The sequence below is a fragment of the Balaenoptera acutorostrata genome, chromosome 6, assembly GCF_949987535.1.
Source record: "Balaenoptera acutorostrata chromosome 6, mBalAcu1.1, whole genome shotgun sequence".
Lineage (NCBI taxonomy): Eukaryota > Metazoa > Chordata > Mammalia > Artiodactyla > Balaenopteridae > Balaenoptera > Balaenoptera acutorostrata.
In genome coordinates, this window is record NC_080069.1 from 93418007 (window position 1) to 93437560 (window position 19554).

At 37.6% G+C, this 19554-nt stretch overlaps 1 protein-coding gene across 4 annotated transcripts in view; it reads left to right on the forward strand.

Moving 5' to 3' along the window:
- The window catches only part of INVS (inversin), a 146653-nt gene that overhangs the window by 84698 nt on the left and 42401 nt on the right, over window positions 1–19554 (forward strand). For all 4 annotated transcript variants that reach the window (XM_007197065.3, XM_007197066.3, XM_007197067.3 and 1 more), the window contains exons 8-11: window positions 927–1098; window positions 6091–6246; window positions 7025–7254; window positions 11406–11512. In XM_007197065.3, coding sequence (XP_007197127.2) covers window positions 927–1098; window positions 6091–6246; window positions 7025–7254; window positions 11406–11512 — 665 coding nt within the window. The remainder of the gene's footprint in view (window positions 1–926; window positions 1099–6090; window positions 6247–7024; window positions 7255–11405; window positions 11513–19554) is intronic.

The window sequence follows — 19554 nt, forward strand, 5'->3', positions numbered from 1 at the left end:
GGACATACACTAGATCCTAAGGAGCACTAAGCTGTAATACCTCAGTAGCTCAACGTCTAGTTTTAAGACTAGGAAGCAGTGTGTGTTACAGTGGAAAGAGTGCAGTGATTTAACCCTGCATTCTACTCCTGTTAACTGCTACCAGTGTTTATATGACCTTGAGTCTAAATATCATCTGTAAAATGAGGAGCTGGGCGAGATGAGCCCTTAAATTTTTTCTTGCTCTGAAATATTGATCATCAACATTTTGTACATTTTTGGCCACCTCACAGCCTCCAGAAATTGTTTTTTTCTGAAACTATTTTATTTCCATTCAAGCAAAAGTTTCTGTGATCTTCCTAAAAGCTTGTAAGCATCTGAGTTTTGAGGAAAGATGCAATTTTAAATGCTATGAATATTAACCCCGATTAAAATTGTTAAACACTATTAGAATTATTAAGGGTCCTAATTTTTGTATGATTCTATAGAGGAAGGACCTTGAATGTAGGAAATGCTGAATAAATATTTGTTTAGATGAATTGAACACTGCATTTCTCAGTAACTACCTATAATTATTTGATAAATGCACTAACTATTTTTTAAAATAGTAGCAAAACACACAGTGAGAGAATGTATTAGGCTTCTCTGCAGTTGAGTTTTTAAACTTAATTGAGGATGATCATTCTCAATTATTAGAATGTTGAATGAGGGAGTTAGGTTACATTTTTGAAGTGCTATGAAAACTAAAACCAATGTATAAGGACAGAAGATTGTCACTTTCAATGGACATTGTAATTTCGTTATTCATAAAAAGATAATTTCATTTGATTCAAAAGTAGAGGAAAAAATACTTTGCTTCTAAGTGGAAGTCACATATAACACTGGCTTTCTTACCATAGAAAATGCCACTCTCTTGTCTCAAATTTTTAAATGAAGTTTTCTTACAGGAAACAGTTAAAGTGTTTCTAAAACATCCTTCAGTAAAAGATGATTCAGACCTTGAAGGAAGAACATCCTTTATGTGGGCTGCTGGGAAAGGCAGTGATGACGTCCTTAGGACTATGCTGAGTTTAAAATCTGACATTGACATTAACATGGCAGACAAATATGGAGGTACAGGTAAGAACTGGCAGACATATTCAGTTTGCTTTCATTCAGGCTTCAAAGTGTAGATGGTGCTATTTTGCAAAATAGTAAGTTGAAACCATTGTTCTTAATCTAATATTGTTTGACTTTCATCTTAACTTTTTAAGTTTAGGTTGCCAGGACATCACTCCAACAGCTTTATTTCTTCCAAGTATTATGGCTAAAATTAGCCTGTGTTTCTACCAAGTGAATCTTGGCATTTGATTTACAAGCCTTGTTGCTCCTTAGACATGATTGCGGGAACTCTTCTGAACATATATCTTTGTGTAAAAAAGAATGAACCTGCACTTTAAAACTATACATACCTAGCAATTATTAACTATATTTTCAAACATTTAGAATTACATTTTAGAGAACGCACACATCTGAGTATGTTCTCACCAGTCTCATTTAATATGCTCTTTTCTCAGTTTTGAACAGCATTGCTGCATCCTGAATCTCCCATTTCAGAGTTAACCTCCCATGGCTCTAGAAGCTTCAAAGCTTCAAAAGCTCTTACTAGGTGCTTCCTTTAATCTCTTTTTCTAATAAGAGAGCCCTCTAACTATGTGTTGATTAGTAAGAGAAGTATAAGTATTTTAACACTCATTGTCACCTTAGAGGTCTCTTCCTTATATACTGCAGTCAGCCCTCCGTAACTGAGGGTTTTGCATCTGCGGTTATGGAAGCCTGACTTGTATTCACTTTACTTACCATCTTATATAAGGGTCTTGAGCATCTTCAGATTTTGGTATCTATAGAGGCTCCTGGAATCAATCCCCCACAGATATCGAGGGACACCTGTATATCCAAATTGCAAGTCAGAAGGAGAAAGAAAAATCACAGAACAGCACAATAACACTGAACAGAACAAAACCTCAGCTATGAGCTTCTCAATGTTATGTTTTCTTATTTGTAGAAACATACTAGAGCTGTTTGCACCTACCTGTTATCCTGAATAAGATCTTTCTTGACCACTGACACTATTGATGTAGCACTTGGGGGACAGAGGGGAATGGAGTTGCTACACCTCGTATCTCCCTCCCTATACCTAGACCATCGCACCTTCTAATTTTTTAAAAAGAGTTTTTAGGTAATATCAGTTTTGATAAAGGCTTTAACTTTTGAAAGTATTGAATATTTCTATACCAAAGCTTCATAGTAGACCTTAAGCTTCTTAAGGAGTACTGTACAGACACATAGGACACTGAGTTTATAAATGATCTGAATATTTAATTTTTTTGTCAGACTTGTATTAATATGCAGTCTTTATCACTAGCATCGCTCTTTGTTTAACTTTTCATGTATTTTAATAAAGTATGGGCTAGGATACTTGCATTCTCTCGACCAAAGTTGCCTTTCTGATGTGCATCATGGTTGGGGTTGAGACATAAATTCCTCTCAAATTCATTCATTCCCTGGGCTCTTTATCCTAAGGAGATTTTATTATATGTCAGAGATACCTTCCTGACATTTCTCTTCTATGCAAGTGAGTTCCTTTCCATCATCCCTCTACAGAGTTGTTTTCCCTTAATTAAAAATGAGTTCTTATCAATAGCAATATATGGGTATTATTTGGATCTTGATTCAAATAAATCAATTACAAAAAAATTATAAAGCTCTCAGGAAAATGTGAACACTATCTGGATATTTGATATTACAAAACTTTTGTTAATATTTTTTAGGTATGAAAATGGGCCTATCTTTTCTTTGCATGGCTGGGGCTGGGGTTCTGCAAACCACGTTCCCTCTTTGCCAGCAGGGGAGTCAGCCCACAGGGGGCAGTACAGGGAGACTGGAAAGCTGGAAGAGGAGCATGGGACTGCATCTTCCTGTTTGCTTCCTATTCTTGTTTTTGTTTCCCGTTCCTGTCAGCATTACCCTAGTGAGTGTTACACAACAGAGCACTGAGAGCTTGTTCCAGTGGCAACAGTTAATTTCACTTTGCAGTTTTTCCAGCACTCACGGTAGCGGCCAAAGAGCACCCTTCTCAGAGACACCAACAACAGCCAAGCAAAGCCCCTCCTCTGAGGTCCGAGCTTCAGCTCTGCTGGGTGCCTCTTCTGAGCGTTTAAAGTTGTAATAATTCCGTCCTCTTCTTTTCGTTTCCTCAGTCTTAGAATTGCTAGCCGTTTTCTGCATTTACTGCCTCTGTGATACCTTAGTGTTCCCTTTTTGCTTTTTCAGTTCTTCAGTACAAAGGTAGCAATTCTTCATATTGAATTCTATCTAGAGTATCTGAGAGATACTCTGACTGATACAGTGGTTGTGTTTAAAAAAAGAATCCTTGTCTTTCAGACATACTAAAATATTCACAAACGGAAGCATATGACTCTAGAATTTCCTTCAAAAAATCAGAAGTGGGGGCATGGATAGCAGTTAGATGGAACAAGATTAGCCAACACATAATTGTTGAATCTGGGTGACGACAATATTGAGTTCACTGGACTACTATTGCCTTTACTTTTGAATATGTTTGAAATTTTCCATAACAGAAAGTTATTGAAAATAATTTTTAAAGCTCCTAGGTAAACTTGTGGTACTTTTTCAAAGAGGGAGCAGCAATAGTAGTCTAAGATTGTTTTAAAATAAATGAAAATACTCAGAAATGGGGAATTTCCTTTAATAAGATCATTAATTCTATCTTATGCTTAATTGAAATTTTGTCTGTTTTTTAAAAATTTGACATTGATATTTGTCTGAAGAGTATCTGTTGCATACTTGAAGCCACATTACATAATTGTAGAATTTCAGAATTAAAAAGTACCTTAAAATTAAATCTAGTCCAGGGGTTTCCAAACCATGTTCTTTAGAACAACACGTTCCTATAGAGGTACCTGAAATGTTGCTGAGGGGTAAATGCTTAAGTGGGTAACCCTCTACCCCTACTTTAGGCAGAACCACTCAACTCTTAACTATTTTATATGTTGGATGTTGTATAAAATTTCATCTGGGAGAAAAAGAAAAAGCATTCTTATGCTCTTAAATGTGAAAATCACAGAACTCTCACAGATACATCATGCCTTAATTTGCCTTATAACATTCTCCCCAGTGTCTTTCAGCCTCTGTTTGAACAGCTCCAATATAGAGAACCCATTACTTCCATCTTAATCTCACTCTATTAGGGTGTGCTTCCTTATACTGAGCCAAAATTTGTCAAACTGAATGTTCCACTCTGCATTGTCTTCCATATGACACACTTCAGATTTTTGAAGTCTCTCACACCCATCTGAATCTTGTCTAGGCCAAACTAACATTCAGCCATTTAGGTCAGGCTTTTCAAACTCAAGTATGCATGAGAATTACTAGGGGTGTTCCCAGACTATATAGAGATCCTACATCAAACCCTGTCAACAAGTCCTGTTGACTCCACCTCCAAAATATATTCTAAATCTTTCTGCTTCTCTCCATCTCCATTCCTGTCACCCTAGTACAAGCCACCGCTGTTTTCACCCAGTCAACTGCGCTAGTGTTAACTGGTCTCCCTGCTTACACTCTAATTTACTAAATGCATTCTCAAAACAGCTAGAGTGATCTGTTGAAAGCATAAATCAAATATTACTCACCTACGTAAAGCCCCTCAGTGTCTTCCATCACTCTGACCTGTATGGCCATTTATGATCTGGCCTTTTCTACCTTTCTGACTTACCTCATTCTCACTCATTGTGCTGCAGCTTCTTTGCCTTCCTTAAACACATAGATTCATTCCTATCCCTGTACTCATTGTTCTCTTTGCCCAGACTACTCTCCCTTGAGATCTCTGCTTTGCTGTCTCTTTTTTATGATTTACTCTCAACTTAAATGTCAGCGCCTTAGCAAGGCTTTCCCTAACCACCAATCAAAAGTAATCCCCCAGTCACTCTATATATCAAAATACTTTTTACTTCTTTACTTATACCATCCATCACCATCTAATACTTAAATGTTATTAATTCGGTGTTTTTGTCTTGTTTTGTTTTGCTTCCTCTATGAGAATATAGCCTTAGCTGTCTTGTTCCCTGCTGAATTCCCAGCATTATATTAGTACCCAGTCCGCAATAGCTTCTCAACAAATCCCCAGGAATCTGCATTTCATAGGCATCCCAGGTTTGGTCCATGGATCACACTTTATGAAAGAAACATTATCCTAGGCAGTATAGAGCCATAATCCTTAGAAAGAATTGGCTCAGGCCTCTAGACAGTTATCCTGAAAAGTTCAGAATTTAGAGAGTGATGAATTAAATAGAATTTAAAGAGTAATCTAAAGAGTGATGACATAAGCACTAGAGTGGTATAATGTAGACAGGGATCAGCGTAACATGAAACTCACACATAGTCAAAATTACTCTTTCAAACCCCTTACCAGAGAGGAGACTATATTCCATCTCACTTTTTTCTCCAGTCTTGAAATGAATTGCTGTTTTTGAAATTGGGCCCTGAGGAAATAGCTGGCTTGCATTTGGAGTCATGTTGTATGAAAAATGCACTCAGTGCAGTAAGATACACATACTCTCAGTACCATGTGGATTCACAGACCAACTGCAGGAATAGCACAGGTAACCAACTGAAGGAATAGTAAGTAGATTGAAGGTCCCGTCACACAACCCCTCAGGGACATATACTAATTGAGTGGGTTTGTGGGCAGAATTGCCTGAATCATTTAAATCATTTCTCTTTGTCATTTTTTGTTCTCTTACCCTCTTAGAAAGAGGAAAAGGTAATAAACTAGTAACTGAGAAGAGGAGACCATATCAGACCAACAGGATGGAAAGGAAGAAAACAGTGAAATGAGAAAAGTAGAAGGAAAGGGGAAAAGTGTGAGTAATACATATGAATAGAAAGGAAGATAGAAATCTATAAAAGTTAAAAAATAGAGAATCCTGAAGATTAAATTGCATTTAGCCAAAATGATGAGAAAATCAAAAGTGAAGAAGACACATAGTAAGGATAATAAAAAGGTAAAACTGTTATTTGGAAGTTCTTCACTTTCTTTCGCTCCCTTTTTAGCTTTACATGCTGCTGCCCTTTCTGGCCATGTCAGCACCGTGAAGTTATTATTGGAAAATAATGCTCAAGTAGATGCTACTGATGTCATGAAACATACTCCACTTTTCCGAGCCTGTGAGATGGGACACAAAGATGTGATTCAGACACTCATCAAAGGTTAGTTATTAAGAGTGCTCCTAACAAGTCACTCTCAAAAGGTAGGATTTCTTGCATTCACCTTTTTTTTTAATAGATTTTATTTATTTATTTATTTATTTATTTATTTATTTATTTATGGCTGTGTTGGGTCTTCTTTGCTGCGTACAGGCTTTCTCTAGTTGTGGCGAGCGGGGGCTACTCTTTGTTGTGGTGCACAAGCTTCTCATTGCAGTGGCTTCTCTTGTTGCAGAGCACAGGCTCTGGGCGCATGGGCTTCACTAGTTGTGGCTCGCGGGCTCTAGAGCGCAGGCTCAGTAGTTGTGGCGCACAGGCTTAGTTGCTCCGCGGCATGTGGGATCTTCCCGGACCAGGGCTCGAACCCGTGTCCCCTGCGTTGGCAGGCGGATTCTCAACCACTGCACCACCAGGGAAGCCCCTGCATTCGCCTTTTGAAATATAGCTTTACATGGCAGAGAGCTGCCTGGGTAGGAGGATGGAGGGAAGAGCCTGGCATCAGGAAACTCAAGGTTCACTGCTAGCCCCACCTGTTAGTAGCTGTTCGATTTGTGAAAAGTCACTGCACCTGCCTGATCCTCAGTTTCACCTTATGTAAAAGGGGAAGGAGTCCTACCCTGACCAGCTCACAGGCTTATTGTAAAAATCTGAAGTAGATGATATACATGAAAGCTTTTTGCTAAGAGTAAAGCATTTAAAGGACTGTTGTTATATTTTTTAAACTTCTTTTTGCCAAATGCTCTCTGTATTAGACATTTTCATTATATTTTTGCTTTTTCAGGTGGAGCAAGGGTAGATCTAGTCGACCAAGATGGACATTCTCTTCTACACTGGGCAGCGCTGGGAGGAAATGCTGATGTCTGCCAGATATTGATAGAAAATAAGATCAACCCAAATGTGCAGGATTATGCAGGAAGAACCCCACTGCAGTGCGCTGCATATGGGGGATATATCAACTGCATGGCCGTGCTCATGGAAAATAACGCAGACCCTAACATTCAAGACAAAGAGGTAGAAATTCTAGGTCTTTTTTATATTGTCTGCTCCAAAGTGTTTGGAGCATTGCTTCTTTGTTACCTAAAGTTAAGGAAGACAACAATTTACCAAGTGAAGAGATCACTCACAAATCTGTTAATTAAAAGTGATTTGTCTTGGGCTTCCCTGGTGGCGCAGTGGTTGAGAATCTGCCTGCCAATGCAGGGCACACGGGTTCGAGCTCTGGTCTGGGAAGATCCCACATGCCGCGGAGCGGCTGGGCCCGTGAGCCACAATTGCTGAGCCTGCGCATCTGGAGCCTGTGCTCCGCAACAAGAGAGGCCGCGATGGTGAGCGGCCCGCGCACCGCGATGAAGAGTGGCCCCCACTTGCCACAACTAGAGAAAGCCCTCGCACAGGAACGAAGACCCAACACAGCCATAAATAAATAAATAAAATTAAAAAAAAAAAAAAAAAAAAAAAAAGTGATTTGTCTTTGTCCATGTTCTCTCCTAGTCCTTGCCTATATATCCGTATATAATTTAACAAAGTCATCATATAGAACGGGAATGGTTTGATAACTTTTATAAAATATATATACATGGCATATGTATATAGGTATATAAATATATATATCATATGATTTTACAAACCACATTTTGTTTTGCTCCCTCAAAATTATCACCAGTACTTTTTCAATCAGTATATAATTTTTTTCATAATCATGGATGCTTAATATTCCAAAGTTCTAAGAGCTTTCTGTTAAATAACTCATTCACTCCTCACTGCAAGTCTATAAAGTAGTTACTATTTTCATCCCTGTTTTACAGAGGAGGAAACTGAAGCTCATGGAGCTTAAATAATTACCCCAAGGTGACAACAGTGGTGGGAGTATTGGGGGGAGTCAGGTCCAAGCTACGCCTGTAACCTAGACTTTAGAATTAAATCAGTAACTTACTATTGCTGGATACTTTTTCATTATTTATAGAACATGTTACATTAATCATCTTTGTGCATTTAACTTTTTCCTTTTGTGTTATTCTTAGAATAATTTCACGTAAGTGAGATTTTTGAATCAAAGTAATGAATGGTATATGAATGTGACTAGGCTCTGATATATACTGTCACACCAATTATTAAAACATGCAGCTTAATCTATGCTTCCCTCAGCTATGTAGCAGTGTATTGATTTCTCTCAATTTAGCCAATATTGACATATTTGGCTAGTTTACTTACTTTAACTCTTTAAAAATACTAGAATATTATGTTTTCCAAGTCAGAAAATATATTCCCTATTAATTCATTGAATAAGTATTTATCAAGATTGTTACTATATGTGAAAGTAACATAATGAAAAATGTGTAAAATATGGTCCCTATACCAATGTTATTAGAAATGCATCTTTTATACTTTGTTGTACCTTTTACATTTTTTTTACAAGTTCATGCATAAGTAGTATATTACTTATATTACTTATGTAAGCTACTTCCCACTTCTGTTAGTTTTCATGTGTATTGTTTTGGACTATCCAAATAAACAATCATGCTATCTGTGAACAATAACATTTTTATTTCTTTCTTTCCAATTCTTATGACTTTCATTTCTTTGTCTTGCCTTATTGAACTAGCTAGGACCGCCAATGCAATGTTGAATAGAACTGGTGATAGCTGACATCCTTAAGTCATTCTGGCTTCTCAGGGGAAAGCTTTAAATATTTCACCATTGAATATGATGTTTGCTATAGGTTCTCTTATATTTTTGGTTGCTAAGGGTTCTTCTAAATCACAACTAGCTGTTTAATTTTCATCAGATACTGTATCTGCATCTATCAACATGATTATGTTATTTTTTCTACTCTTTGCTATTAATGTGGTGAATTACATTGATTACATTGTCCTACTTATGATATATTTTTGAAATATATGTGTTGATGGATTTTTGTTTGCTAATATTATAAGATTTTTGCATTTATGTTCATGAGAGAGATTGACCTATAATTTTCCTTTCTTGTATTGTCAGGTTTTGGTAGCAAGGTTACATTGACCTTATAAAAAGAGTTAGGGAGTAGTCCCTCTTTTCTTATTTTCCTAAAGAATTTGTGTAAGATTGTGTTAAATTCTTCCTTAAATGTTTGGAAGAATTCCCTGCTGAAGTCATCTGGTCTAGGGGTTTTTTTTGTGCAAAGGTTGTTAATAACTGATTCAGCTTCATTAATAATTAAAAGACAATTCAGATTTTCTAATCATTTTCCGTTCAGCTTTGGTAAGTTGCATTTTTTTGAGAAATTTATCCATTTTATTAAAAATGTCAAATGTATTCACATAGAGTTCATCATAACATTCTCTTTTCCATTTTATGTCTGTAAGACCTGTAATGATTTCCTCTTATTCATTCCATACATTGGTAATACATGTTTTCTCTTTTCCTTTTTTTAAAAAATTTCAGTCTTACTTATTCATCTCTTCAAAGGACTCCAGTCTTTTTTTATTCTCTATATTTTATGTTTTTCACTATTTCATTGGTATTTACTCTTATCTTTATTATTTCCTGCCATCTACTTCCATCAGATTTGATTTAATATTTTTTAAAAGATTCTTTTGATGAAAGTTTAAATCATTGATTTTTTTCAATATTTTTTTTCAATATATGTATTTAAGCATGTTTCTTATTCTAAGCATGCTTTAGCTGCATCTTACAAATTTGGATAAATTGTATGATCACTATCATTCAACTCAAACACTCTCTGATTTCCATTGTGATTTATTATTTGACCCATAGATTATTTAGAAGTGTATTGTTTAATTTCCAGGCAGTTGGGCATTTTCTCATTATCTTTTTGTTATTGATTATATTGGTTTCCTATTGCTGCTATAACAAATTACCAGAAACTTTTAGTGTCTTAGAACAACATAAATTTATTATCTTACTGTTCTGGAAGTCAGAAGTCCAAAATGTCCTAAAAACCAAGGTGTTGGCAGGACTTCATTCTCTTTGGAGGGTCTAGGAGAGAATCTGCTTCCTTGACTTTTCCAACTTCTAGATGCTGCCCACATTCTGTGGCTCATGGCTGCATTCCTCACAGCTAGCAGTGACTGGCTGAGTCTCGCTCACGCTACATCACTCTGACATTCACCTTCTGCCTCTCTCTGTCACTTACTATAAGGACCCTTGTGGTTATATTGGGCCCACCTGGATAATCCAGGATAATCTCCACAACTCAGAGTGAGCTGATTAGTAACCTTAATTCCATCTACAACCTTAATTCCCCCTTTCCATTTAATATGACATAGTTACAGATTCCAGAGATTAGGATGTAGACATCTTTGCAAGGGAGTTCCTTATTCTACCTACCGCACTGATTTGTAGCTTAAATTTTACTGTAGTTAAATAACATACTCTAAACTATTTTAATCTTTCAAAAGCTTTTGAGGCTTTCTTTATGTCCCCACACATCGTTGATTTTGATAAATGTTCTATGTACACTTGAAAAGGGTACTAATTTTGTCATTGTTTGATGCAATGTTTTATATACATATCACTTAGTTCAAATTTTACATTGTATTGTTCATGCCTTCTATATCTTTACTGCTTTTTTATCTATTTGTTTTATCAACTATTGTAAAGATGGGTTAAAATCTCCCACTGTGATTATGGATATGACTATCTCCCCTTTCAATTTTGTCAATTTTAATCCTGTATATTTAGAAGCTGTGCTATTACGTGCATATAGATTTAGGATTGTGATACCTTCCTCTTTGACTCCTTTAACACTATGAAGTATTCCTTTTTATCTCTAACAATGCTTCAAGCCTTTTTTATCTTTCATGACATTGAAATGTTTTAAGAATACAGGCAATTTGTTTTATAGAATTTCACTCAATTTGAGTTTGCCTAATGATTCATCATAATTAGAGTCAAGTTTTACGTTTTGGGTTGGAATATTGCATAAGTGATATTGAATTCTTCTCAGGGTATCACTTCTGGAGACATGTGATGCCTCTTAACATAGTATTAATTTTGATCATTTGGTTAAGATACAGTCCATTTTCTTCACTGTATACTTAATATTTTCTCTTTTTGTAATTAAGCAATTTGAGAGACGTGTTTATATATTTGAGTCAGCATAAATAACTATGTGTCCAAAAATACCGACACCAGATGTACTTGATTTTTCTTTATGCTTGTAGGGAAGGACAGCTTTGCACTGGTCCTGTAACAATGGATACCTTGATGCCATTAAATTACTACTAGACTTTGCTGCTTTCCCTAATCAGATGGAAAACAATGAAGAGAGGTAAGCCATTGATAAAAGGAATATATTGTTGTTCATCTCACATCCTTTCTGCCATATTTTAAAAAATCTCAAGTTTAGATATTGATTCAGAAATAATAAGTATATTCATAAGGAAACACTACACTAAGAAATCCTGAACCAGAAGAAAAGAACAAAAGTTCCATGCAGTGTTGATTTAGAATCATGGGATTTTAAAGCTATTCAGAACTTTAGATATTACCTAGGGCAAGCTCACATTTTCCAGATGAAGAAATTAGGGCTTCTGGCTTTTGGCTAGTAGCATCAAGTCAGGGGAGTCCTGACTGACCAGGACTAGGAATTCGGTTAGGCCAGTGGAATGTGTTATATATTCAAGAAGTTTCTCTTGATGAAGAGGATATTATCAGTTAGTGGACAGAGGTGCCACCATGCAGCATGAAAAAATAAGGAGAAACTGAGATGAAAGTTTGGGATTTTAATTTAAATACAGATTTCTTGAATAATATGAGATCCACAGATTTAGGCTGGAGTTGTTGTCCAAGAACCCAAGCCCAATAAAAGGGACTAGACATAGTGTGAAGTCTAAGCAAGAGAGATTCTTGATGGTCTTGGATCTAGGAAGATTCTAGTAATTTGTAGGTAACGAATAAGATGGTAATCAGATTTCCATACCTGAGTGCCCCCAGCCCAGGTCTGTGCTTTAGTTTTCATTGTTCATGGGTGCTGTCACTAAAATGGCCCTGCAGTGACACCATCCCCGCACTCTTGGTCACCACCAGCTCTTTCTGTCAGGAGATGGGAAACTCTATAGGAAAGAGGCTTTCTCTAGGCCTGTGCTGTCTCGGAGGAAACATGGGGCCTTCATCTTTTCCACTTCTTTCAGAACCTTTCCCCATTAGTTATACCTCCATCTGTTATTTTCCAGTTCTCTTTCTTCTGAAGTTTGTCTTCTTTGCCTTCTCTCACACTGTCTTCCCTGCCTCCATTTCTTCATCATCACATTTAGACTGAAATCTGTGTCTGAATGGTCACTGACAAATTCCTAGTTGATAAATCACATGATGTCTTCATGATGTCTTCTCTGCCCACCCTCACTGGCCTTTCTTTATCTCCTTTCTATTGCCTCCTCTTCTTTACCTTATTGAGCCTATATCTTCTCTAAGCTTCTGTGACAGTATATTTTCTTCTTTTATTTTATTTATTTATTTATTTTGGCCGTGCCTCACAGTTTGCGGGATCCCCGACCAGGGATCAAACCCTGCAGTAGAAGCACAGAGTCCTAATCACTGGAACGCCCCGGAATTTCTCCAGTTCTCTTCTTTTATTATTATTATTATTTATTATTATTATTTTTTTGGCTGCTTTGGGTCTTCGTTGCTGTGCGTGGGCTTTTCTCTAGTTGTGGCAAGTGGGGGCTACTCTTCGTTGCGGTGCACGGCCTTCTCATTGTGGTGGCTTCTCTTGTTGCAGAGCACAGGCTCTAGGCGCGCGGGCTTCAGTAGTTGCGGCACGTGGGCCCCAGAGCACAGGGGCTTCAGTAGTTGTGGCACACGGGCTCAGTAGTTGTGGCTCGTGGGCTCTAGAGCGCAGGCTCAGTACTTGTGGCGCACGGGCTTAGTTGCTCCACAGCATGTGGGATCTTCCCGGACCAGGGCTTGAACCTGTGTCCCCTGCATTGGCAGGTGGATTCTTAACCACTGCACGACCAGGAAAGTCCCCCAATTCTCTTCTAATCATGCGCCTTCTCCATTTCTTTGGCTTCTGTTCCATTTTTTATTTTTTAAATATAAACAGTCTTCAAGGACTGGATCTCGTCTCTCAGCCTATCTCCTTTGGCGACCTGACCAGCCACCGAGGCTTCCACACTCACTTGGGTGCTGGTGAGTTCTCAATCTCTATTTCAGACTCAGCACCCCTCCTTGGTTCACACTGTCCTCTCCACTTCATTACCAGCACCATTGTCTAGATCTTGCCCTCTTTGACTCTTTCTGGGATTATCGCAGTGCCTTACTTGTTTTCCTTCTTTTGATCTTTCCCTCCTTCAATTCGTCACCTTCCAAAGTAGACTTTCTAAATCATATCGCTAATATAATTGTTAATCATCTCATTCCCCTGTTCAAATGCAGTCTCGTCTAAGAAGATTGTTCTGTCCCACATTCATGTGTCCCAAACTGTGTTCTCCCTACACTGTGAATCTTTACAGCACTTGGCACATTTCACATTATATTATGATTTTATGTAATCTGTCTTCCCTATTAATGGAGAACTCCTGAAGATCATGGTCATCTCTGTATTGCTCACAGTGCCTTTCATGAAGTAGATGCTCAGTAAATAACTGTTGAGTTGTCAAATCGGTGTTTTCAGGCTCCTAGTAACATCACCCTGCTTCATACCAGCCTTAGAAACTTATGTGGAATTCTTAGACCATGTGCAGACTTAGATAAAGCAGATTAGTATGCCTTACTTTGGGAGTGATATGTAACAGGGAAGAGCTAAATCGGACTCCACATTGGATCTGTTTCTTTGACTTTAACCTTTGCTTTTCGTTCCTTTTGTTACTATAATCATACATAATGGCCTGCCTCAGGGAACGCTGCCCACCTACGAATGGCTGCAAGAAAAAAGAAACCAACACATGCCCTCACCGAGGCTGGCCATTCCAGGAGGTGTTTTGCAAGACTGGTTGCCCTTTTATTTTACTTCCTCACTGCCTCTTCCTCTCTGATTCTGTAAAAGAAACTGGCATCCAGACCCAGATAAGATGGTTTTGCAGAGACACTAGTCTGCCATCTTCTCGGTCTGCCGGCTTTCCAAATAAAGTATTCCTTGCCTCAACACCTTGTCTCCGATTCATTGGCCTGCCGTGCAGCAAGCAGAGCAAGCTTGGACTTGGTAACAATTATATAAAGAACTCACTGTCTCTATTATAGTCAAATGACAATTGCAAAACAAAAAAAGACTTGAAGATTTAGGCATTTGGACATTTAAGGAAACTGGAAAGCCAAGTGAAATCCTCAAGGCTGAGGTTTTGACATTAAAACAGATATGTGAGGGTGCTGAAGGTTTCTCCCTTTGAAATCCTGAAAAAACAAAAGGGAAAGATAAGGATGTATTCTGTAGCTGTGTTTACTGCCTGACTGCTACTTTTTAGGAAACAATAAAAAAAAGTAATATTTTGTAATTCAATTTCCATTTATATGCTAACCCTTGAATTTCAGACCTAAGTAAACATGTGAATTAAGGTGCTTACTGCCTGCTGGAGTAAACATGTTAATTACAGACCAAAAGACCAAAGGAAAGATCCTCCTAAGTGTACTTGCCAGTCTACAGATAAAAAGAGACAGTGGCAATATCCCAGTCTCCTTTAATGTTTCATCAGCCATGCACCTTGATGTACAAATGTCGGGACTTGGCACTGCCTTTTATGTTTATTGACATTCCAGTTTAGGCATTCTACTCATTCCATCAGACCATTCCCACATGGCAAGTCCAGTTGAATCTTGTCTCTTGTCTTTATCTACATTGTTTCTTGACTGGTTACCATCAATGTAGTGCTAATTTGTACTTCACATGCATTGACACAAACCACTTGATGTGCACTGTATAGACATAATTTTTGCCAACTACTGCTGATTTTCAGTCAATAACTATCTGACAGCCATACTCTGACATAGACGGGAGTATTCACAGCACTAGAATGTTTCTAAACTGAGTCTGGGATGAAGAAAAATTCAATCATAATAATCACAATATGGTCAGTTGCTTAAACACTAGGTATAGATGTCAATCTTAAACCTTGCTAGATATTTGGATTGTATCTCCCTGAATCAAAAATTGACTGAGAATTGTAATTTGAATAAACCAATTGTTAAAAAAAAAAAAAAAAGACATTTTTGAGAAAATCAGGAGAACATGTATTTAGAGTGGGCATTAGATCTTACTAAGGAATTCCTGTTAATTTTGTTAATACAATGACATTGTGGTTATGTTCACATTGTTTATAGATGAATCTAAAATGCAGAGAGATTAAATGATAGGAGCTCTGGGATTTGCTTTATTTATTTGTTTGTTTGCTTATTTATTTATTTATTTGCCACGCTGCTCGGCTTGCAGGATCTGGCAGTGAAAGCACCATGTCCGCCAGGGAATTTCCCTGGAATTTGCTTTAAAATACTTGAGCAAAAATAAAAAGGAAGGGGATAGATGAAGCAAATACGGCAAAAGTTTTGCTAATTATTAAATTTGGGTAATGAGAATATAAAGCATTATTATGCTATTCTCTTTTGTTTGTGCTTGAATTTTCTCATAATAAAAATATAATTTTTTTGTAATAAAAATATTTAACATATTTGAAATGCAACTTTCCATCCACAAGCAGCCTGAGAGATCTAGTTCTTCTTCTCCCCTTCCTTTCACCTTTTACAGATGAGGAAATAGAAGCTCAGAGAAGTGAAGAGAATGCCCAGGGTCACACAGGTCTGCTGACTTCCAGTTCAGCATTCTTTAGGATATATTATGCCCATGTCATTTCTTTTTGTCATATTTGTAAGTAAATGCATAATTTGGGCCTCATTTTCATAAGCCGTATTTTGATAATACTGTTTGTATACTATGTGAAAGACACTATATATTAGTAATTATAGAAAAAATGATCAAGCTTACTAAAAACACATATGTTATTTGCATGTTGATTTAGAAGCAGTTTCATTCTATAGGAGACATATATATTCAATAATTGATAGATGAATTATGGAAGGATTACTGAACAGGGAGTCACGTGATTTTAGTCATCTAGATTTTGCAGGTAACTAGTAACTTAACCTTCAGTAAGTTGCTTAATCTTTCTGAATCTGTTTATTCATTTATGAAATGAAGGTGTTAAACTAAACCTCTGAAATTCAATTCAGCTCTACTCTTGTGTGGTTCTATGACTCTGATGATTTTTTTCTATTGGGGAAAGTACAGTCATGAAAGGCATTTTTTTTTTTTTTTTTTTTTTTTTTTTTTTTGGCTGTGTTGGGTCTTTGTTGCCACACACAGGCTTTCTCTAGTTGCAGCGAGCGGGGGCTACTCTTCATTACGGTGAGCGGGCTTCTCATTGTGGTGGCTTGTCTTGTTGTGGAGCATGGGCTCTAGGCACGCGGGCTTCAGTAGTTGTGGCGCACAGGCTCACTAGTTGTGGTGCACAGGCTTAGTTGCTCCGCGGCATGTGGGATCTTCCCAGACCAGGGATCGAACCTGTGTCCTCTGCATTGGCAGGTCGATTCTTATCCACCGCGCCACCAGGGAAGCCCCTGAAAGGCATTTTATTGATAGACTATATAGTGAAATTTGTGAAAGTTCTTCTGAATTTACAAAATGCTATTTACGTATAAATAATGTTTTAAAGTTTATATAGGCACCTCTACTTTATGGCCTTCTGGTTTCTGAACACTAGTGGCAGATCAAGCTGTCCTAAAATGGAGGTTCCTTAATTTTAGCATTTAGGACTTCCTTCTGAATTTATAGTTTCCTTACTAAAGTGATCAAATCACCCTTTGCTTTTACTGAAAACCTCTTCCTTTTATATCTTACTGTGACTGTTAGGTGAGTTTTGAAGAGCAAGTTTCTTTTCTATAATAATTGGATGATTTTCTGTGTCTAATCATGCATCCATATAATCATCATTTTTCCACCTCACCAATCAACTGATTATTTCCTCCCAACACCTCTAACCCACTAACTCAGCAACAGTCACCCAGAGGGATCCGATAGGGTGGTTTTTCAGTGGTCATAAGTACTAGTTTCAGTCCTATGCAAATGATATTAGTGATAAGTGACTGTGCTATCACCAACTGTGCTGCAGTGTATGTCCTGTAATATCAACAATCACAGCTGACTTTTATGAACTGCTTCCTTCTTGCCAGGCACACTGCTGTCTTCCTCACATTGGTTATTTCATTCTCTCTTCATGCCAAGTCTGTGATTAGGAAAAGCGTGGCTTAGAAACACCAAGTAAGTTGGTTAGGAAGTGACAACCATCATTACCATTGTTGGATGGTAGAATTTGGGGTGTTTACTTCAAATTTTTGTACTTTCTGCATTGTTTGAATTCTTAAACTATGTGTCATTTTTACAAAGTAATCATTTTTCTTTAAAAAAGGAAAGCATACTTGCAAAGATATTAACAGTGCTTAATTCTGAGTGTGGGAGTATAGATGACTTACTTTCTTCTGTGTATTTATCCAGTTTGTTTTATATTTCCAAAAGTAGAGAAGATTTTTTTTTTTCTTTTTTTGCTGCATTGGGTCTTCATTGCTGCACGTGGGCCTTCTCTAGTTGCAGCGATCGGGGCTACTCTTTGTTGCAGTAAGCGGGCTTCTCATTGCAGTGGCTTCTCTTGTTGCAAAGCACAGGCTATAGGTGTGCGGGCTTCAGTAGTTGTGGCACGCGGGCTCAGTAGTTGTGGCTCGCGGGCTCTAGAGCGCAGGCTCAGTAGTTGTGGCACATGGGCTTAGTTGCTCCGCAGCATGTGGGATCTTCCTGGACCAGGGCTCGAATCCATGTCCCCTGTGTTGACAGGCAGATTCTTAACCACTGCGCCACCAGAGAAGTCCCAAGAGAAGATATATTTTTTAAAGGAATCTGCCTAAAATCACACATCTAGAAAGTAGTCAGTTGAGATTCAAATACGTAACTATATGACACTAATACCCATCTTTTCTAAATAATATATTTATCAAAAAGGTATGTACACTGTACAAAATTTAAGGGCATTTAGTAAAACTAAGTGTCCCACTTACCCCCATCTCTGAGACAACAAGCTTCCTCCCCAGAGACATCACTGTCACCAGTTTCTTGGGAAACTTCTAGAGACATATTTTACATAGATAAGCACACAGGGATGTGTTCTTTTTTTTTTTTTTTTTAATAAATTTATTTATTTATTTATTTATTTATTTATTTATTTATTTATGGCTGTGTTGGGTCTTCGTTTCTGTGTGAGGGCTTTCTCCAGTTGCGGTGAGTGGAGGCCACTCTTCATCGCGGTGCGCGGGCCTCTCACTGTCGCGGCCTCTCCCGTTGCGGAGCACAGGCTCCAGACGCGCAGGCTCAGTAGTTGCGGCTCACAGGCTTAGTTGCTCCGCGGCATGTGGGATCTTCCCAGACCAGGGCTCAAACCCGTGTCCCCTGCATTGGCAGGCAGATTCTTAACCACTGCGCCACCAGGGAAGCCCGGATGTGTTCTTTTTATATCAGTGGAGCACACCATAATACTGCTCTGTTTCTTATTTTTTTCTCTGTCCCTTCATTGAACAAGTCATCCTGGAAATTTTTCCTTATATATGCATATACCACAATAATGGCCGCATTATGCAGATAACTTTATTACATGGATGGCCTGTACTTTATTTAGCCAGTCCTCTGTTGATGGAATTGAGGTTGTTTCTGTGCTTCTATGAATATCCTCGTACATACAGCATTTCACACAGGACAGCAGATCTGTAGGATAAATGCCTGTAAGTGAAATGGCTATGTCAAGGGCAGATCATGAATAATTCCTGTATATCGTGCCAAAGTGTCTCCCTAAAGATTAAGGTAGCGTATGGAGAGCCTGTCTCCCTCCACCCTCGCCAGCAGAGTGTGTTATTAAACTTTCTGATCTTTGCTAAGCTGATCATTAGATTAAAGTGCTCACTCATATTAGTCTTAAATTGTATTTCTCTTAAATGAGTGAGGTTGAACATATTTTTATACGTTAGGAGCCACTAGTATTTCCTGTTTGAAGAACTATCTTTTATCTTTGTTATTGGTGTTTTTGCCTTATAAATATTTGTTATTTTTATGTAGTTGGATTTATCAATCTTAAGGTTTCTGAATTTTTGTATCTTTTTTTGGAAAAAACTTTTCACTCCAATATTTTTTAAAATCTTCCATGATTTCTTCTAGTACTTTCATGATTTCTTTTTTTCTTTTTAATATGTAGATCTTTGCTTCATCCATTTTGGAGTGAAATGTAAGAATCTTTTTTTTTCCAGACGGTTGCCCAGTTGTCCCAACTCTATTTAATAATCCATCCTTAC